The sequence below is a fragment of the Frankliniella occidentalis genome, unplaced genomic scaffold (assembly GCF_000697945.3).
Source record: "Frankliniella occidentalis isolate FOCC.00 unplaced genomic scaffold, Focc_3.1 Scaffold549, whole genome shotgun sequence".
Classification (NCBI taxonomy): domain Eukaryota; kingdom Metazoa; phylum Arthropoda; class Insecta; order Thysanoptera; family Thripidae; genus Frankliniella; species Frankliniella occidentalis.
Window position 1 is genome coordinate 30,969 of NW_026267665.1, and position 5,876 is coordinate 36,844.

General features: G+C 38.8%; 1 protein-coding gene across 1 annotated transcript; it reads left to right on the top strand.

Annotated features, from left to right (window-relative positions):
• The first annotated feature begins 588 nt into the window (after positions 1–588).
• On the top strand, positions 589–3,873 carry LOC113215825 (uncharacterized protein K02A2.6-like). Its single transcript, XM_026435490.2, has one exon. It carries the CDS (start codon positions 589–591, stop codon positions 3,871–3,873), a length of 3,285 nt encoding a protein of 1,094 aa, XP_026291275.2.
• Positions 3,874–5,876: the final 2,003 nt, after the last annotated feature.

Sequence of the window (5,876 nt, forward strand, 5' to 3'; positions counted from 1 at the left end):
TTCATCCTTTAACCGACTCTACTCTTCAAAGACATTTCTTTCAAACTAAAGATCTGAAACTTGAGAAAGTTATAGAAGATTTGAAGATCCATGAAGCAGGACAAGATCAGATTAGGGAGATACAAAGCTGCCGCTCCCAACTAAATGCACTATCGATCCAGAGTAAAAAAGCTAATGAAGTGCATTTTGTCAAAACAGATGAGGCAGCAAGGAGGACTCGTGGGAGATCAAGATCGAGTTCTGCTCCAAGATCGGTGGAGAGAAGACCAAGGTCTAGGTCATCTTCACGAAGCAAAGGCAAGCCTAGCAGGAGCAACCAACGCCATCCCCGTTCAAGATCATCATCCCGTTCCAAGTCTGGGGACAGGAATGCAAGACGCTATCGAACCCGCTCACCAACACCTGGACCAAGCAGAGTGAGTACTGGTGACGATAGTGAATGTCAGAACTGTGGCTACAGCCATGGCGATGATTGGTGCCCTGCTAGGGACAAAAAGTGCCACACTTGTGGACGCTTGGGACATTTTGCCTATAAATGTCAGTCAGAATAGAACATTTCCCATTGATTCTGACAAGTTATCTCCGAAGATGTGGGCGGAGTATATTGAGTTTGAATTTGGTCGTGTTCAAATTAAATTGGACACTGGTGCAGAGGTTAATGTGATGCCAAAATGTTTGTTAGATAAATTAATTGGGAAAAACTACAAACTCAAACCAACCCCCATCATCTTAGAAGTGTATAGTGGTGCACGACTGAGACCACTTGGTTCTATAACTTTTGATAACTGTACCCTAAACGGTATTTCAATTGCATTAGATTTCATTGTTGCTGAAGTAGAGTCTGTGCCTCTCTTGAGCTTAGAGGCTTGTGAACAATACAATCTCATAAATCGTGTAATCAATAAGTCAAGTAAGCCAACTTCCAATGTTTTTCAAGTGTCAATTAATGCCTGTGAAACAGCAATGTTAACTTATCCTAATCAGAGTAAACAACCTTATGCTAAGTTCAATCAATCACCTAAAGTAACTTCTACAGAGGAATCTCTTGAAAATGATAGTGCTTTTAAGCAAATAATCCTTGATAATCCAGATGTGTTCTCTAAAGATCCAGGCTGTTTCCCAAACTTGTATTCTATAGAAGTAGATCCCTCTAAAAAGCCTGTAGCAATCCCATCTAGAAGGGTTCCTCTCACCATTAAGGATAGGTATCAATCTTATTTGCAAAAACTTTGTTCTCAAGAAATAATTAAGAAGTGTTCAAATCCTAGAGGATACATTAGTCCTATTGTCATTGTAGAGAAGCCAGATAGTTCACTTCGTATTTGTTTGGATCCAAAGCACTTAAATGAGGCTCTTTGTCGACCTTTCTATCAAATTCCATCCATTGAGGATATTAGTGCATTGCTAACTAATAAAAAATATTTCACTGTGCTTGACCTCACTACAGGATTCTGGCACTGTAAGTTAACTGATAGCTCTAGTGAACTTTGCAAATTTTCCACCCCATTCGGAATCTACCAATTTCTCAGATTACCGTTTGGTCTAAGTGTGTCTCCTGAAATATTTCAACAAGCTGTAAATGATGTGTTTGGTAGTATTGATGGTATTGTAATGTATTTTGATGACTTGCTAATTGTTGCTGATTCTGAAGAGAAGCATGATCTAATATTTCAAGCAGTAATTCAAAGGGCCAGAGAAAATAATGTTCACTTCAATCCTGATAAAATTCAGTATAAGAAAACATCAGTTAAATTCCTAGGTCACATATTTTCTCAATGGGGCAAATCAGTAGACCCAGATAGGATAGAAGCAATCAAAAAGCTTAAAAATCCAACTAATATTAAAGAATTGCAAAGACTCTTAGGAATTGTAAATCATTTAAGGGAATTTGTGCCCAACTTGGCTGATGACACAGCCTGTCTAACTCAACTAATGAAAAAGAATGTTCATTTTGAATGGCTTCCATTCCACTCAGATGCCTTAGATAGTATTAAAGATAAAATTTGTCTAAATATATCTCTGGTAGTGTTTGATCCCAAGAAATCCATAGAAATCCAGTGCGATTCTTCGCAAAATGGAATTGGGACATGCCTTATGCAAAATGGTAGACCTGTATCATTTGCCTCTAGGAGTCTAACTCAGTCAGAACGTAACTATGCCCAAATAGAAAAAGAGCTGTTAGCCATAGTCTATTCTGTGCAAAAATTTCACTATTATCTGTATGGTCAAAAATCAATTGTTGTGTACTCTGATCATAAACCACTCATTCCTATATTTAAGCAACCTCTCTCTGAGGTCTCATCAAAGAGGCTGGCACGGCTACTTTTGAAAACACTTGCTTATGACTTGAAGGTACAGCATGTACCCGGTAAATTAATGCATATAGCCGATGCCCTATCAAGGGATTTTTTGCCCTGCCAGCCGAATGATGAGGTACTCATGACCCAAGTGCATAGTGTGTCATCTGTAATTGTAACAAATGTAGAAAAACAATATGCTAAAGAAACGTTGAGTGATGAAACTCTCCAACAAGTTATTGATTTTTATAATAATGGATGGCCAAATAATTCTAGATCTTTAAATAACAACTTAAAGAAATACTTTGCAATCAGAAATGAATTAACAGTTGAAGATAACTTAGTCTATTTCAAAAATAGGTTAGTCATTCCAAATAGTCTACAACATTCTACCTTGATTCAGTTGCATTCTGGACATCAAAAAATTGTTAAATCTAAAGCCTTAGCTCAACAAACTGTTTTCTGGCCAGGTATTAATTTAGACTTAGAAGCATTTGTTGCTAAATGTTCTGTTTGTGCTGAAGTTGCACCATCCCAGAAAAAGTTAAACATGATTCAACATGATATCCCTGATTTACCCTGGTGGCAAATCGCAGTGGATATCCTTGAATATAAAGGCCTTTTCTATCTTGTTGTCATAGATTATTACAGTAAATGGATTGATGCTATTCTGATGAAAGATAAAACTGCTCATACTGTTGTAGATATACTAAGTTTCTTGTTTTCTGTTCATGGTGTTCCAAAAGTATTATTTGCTGATAATAACCCATTTAAATCCTATGTTTGTACTGAATTTGCTGAGCAACAGAACTTTACTATTGTGACATGTAGCCCTCATTTTCACCAATCAAATGGGCTGGCTGAAAGAGCCGTTGGTATTGTAAAATCATTTTTGAAAAAATGTTTTAGAGACCCCAAAGCAACATTGCAAAATTGTTTGTTACAATATAGAATAACTCCTATTGCTGGGTTGGGGGCCTCACCAGCTCAACTACTTATGAGTAGGCAATTAAGATCGTCACTGCCAATTCATGTTAGTAAATTAAAACCTGCTGTAATTCCTAATGTCAAAACTTTGCTAACTCAAAAATCTAATTTAACTAAACAGCATTATGATAAAACAGCTAATAGTAAAGAATGTACTTTCAGTCCATCTGATTATGTCTTCATGCAAAACCCCTTCACAAAGGAGTGGGAACCTGGAATTATAGTAGAAAAGTGTGATGAGCCCAGATCATATTTTGTGAAAAATAGTGGGACCTCTCGGGTGGTGAGGAGAAATGTAAAATTCTTAAAACCTAATCCTTCTAGTCAACTAAAACCTTACTGTACACCTGTTTATATGTTACCAGCTGCTTCAAATAATGTTCCAGTTAATCAAATTCCTATTGTTAATGATAATGAAATCCCTCAAAATAATGCAGACCCAAATTTGAATCAAAATGTACTTAATCTCAATGATATTGATGATAATTTAGAGCGGTGGAGGGAACAAATAAGAAATAGAATGGAAAATGTACCTGTTAATCGGACCAGGACTCGTGTCATTAAAAAACCTGATCGCCTAAATTTGTGATATATATCTATTTATCTATTTTGTTATTTATTGTTATTGTTAACAAATATATATTTATTGTTATTTATTCTTATTGTTAAAATTGTTATCTAGTGTTATTAAATTACCGACTCTTTAAAAAAAAGGGGAGGTGTCGTGTATTGGCAACACTGTATGTATTGTTTACCTGTCTACGCCCAGACTGCCAATAAATCAGTTGCTACTCAGAACTCGTCAAAGTCACTGGCCCCGCCCTGCTCCCTTGTCCCCACCTTCAGACCAAACCTTCGGTCCAACATCATCATCATCAGCGACTCAGGAACACCAGTAGTACACAACACTTTCTGGGGGAAAGCTGCCAAAAGGACTGCTTGGAAACATGACCGCATGTTCGTGCTTTCTTCGTTTCTTTTATTTCTCTTTCCCTGTGTGCTGACGTGCCCGGATCTATGTTTCAGGTTGTCTCCTGGATGGAGCCCCTCCCGACGTGCCCCCGCGTAACGTGGCCATGAGTCGCATGAACGGCCGTAGCGGTGGGCACTGCGGCCTGGGGAGCACCCTGCCGCCCATGAGCTCCTTGGGGGGCCACGGGGGCCATGGGGTCCACGGGAGTCACAACACCTTTGGCGGACAGGGAGGTCACGGTACGCTGCCTAACATGGGCAACATGACCAACCTAGGCGTGGGTCTGGGTGGCCAGGACCCGGACGGCGAATTCGAACCATCGTGTCTCGTGCGCACCCCATCGGGGAACGTGTATATACCTACAGGTATATATATGTATATATATTTAAAACAATCTTTCTTTACGTGTGAATAACGTCCATTACCTGTAACTAATACCGATTTGATTTTTTCAGATGTTTCTAAAAATTCTCAGCTGGACTACAAATCAAATTCTTCTTGTAGTAGCCCTTCCAAAGGAGAAAATTTGAAAAAATCTGAAAGGTTTGTGTAGAGCAAAATATATGTGTTTAATATGTTATCTTGATTTTCCTTAAAATGTCATCAAAACATTGCTGTGCACACTTTGAACTAATAATTTTTCTGTGTCTTTTCTCTTTAGGGGTACCCTGCCCTTTGGAGCTGCTGTTCCAGTTTTGCCAGTACGCAATAATTTAAGGAGACCAAACTCAGGACATTTTTCACAACCACGGTTGCATTTTAGAAAAGGACTGGCTGCTAGATGTTCATGGAAATGCACATCTATTTGTTTTATTTCCATAACAATCGTTCTCATTGCCACCATTGCATACATGTCAGGTCAGTATTTTTTTCCCTCAGACTGAAATAGTTCATCTTTTTCTATCCTATTTACAACTTCAATCCATCATTTCTCTACCGCGCATTGTTAATAAGACCAATTTCTTACTTGTGTTGTCTTTTGTACAGCAGCCAACCTCGTCTATTGGTCCTATCAAAGTTCTAAATCATGCACCGTTCATGTGAATGAAAATGTGGAACCTTTCCCCAAAGTTACCTCACCGGAAGTGTCAGTAAATCGATCATCTACTAACCGTCCAAGGCCAGCTCCACCATCAGGAGGTAAAATGTTTGATGCCATAGCAGACATGCAGCCTGGTTTGAATTCTAAATTTCGGAAACGTAGAGACACTAGAACAAAGCATGAAGTAGTTTCGTCACCTTTCAGCACTACTGATAATCCACCCTCTATAGAGAGCCCTGCTTCTATAGAGTCTGTAGAGCTTGAATCTGACCATCTTTTGTTGCATGATGGGGAAGTGCATGGTGTTGGGTATGGTTTGAATGCTTTACATACAGTTTTGGTAAATGAAGATGAAGAAAATGGTTCTGGTGGAAGCTCGCAGCACGCAGTTCTTGAATCTTTGTCCTCAACTGAACCAAGTGTGGCAGGAACTAACCAAATTAATCTCAGTCATACTAACAAGGCTTCAAATAATTACTTGCATCTGTTCAGGGAAAGTTCTGACCCAACTTCAGCTGGCTCATGGGCTACTTCTGAAGTACCCTTAGTAGATGTTGAAGAGTTTGATCATCAAGAT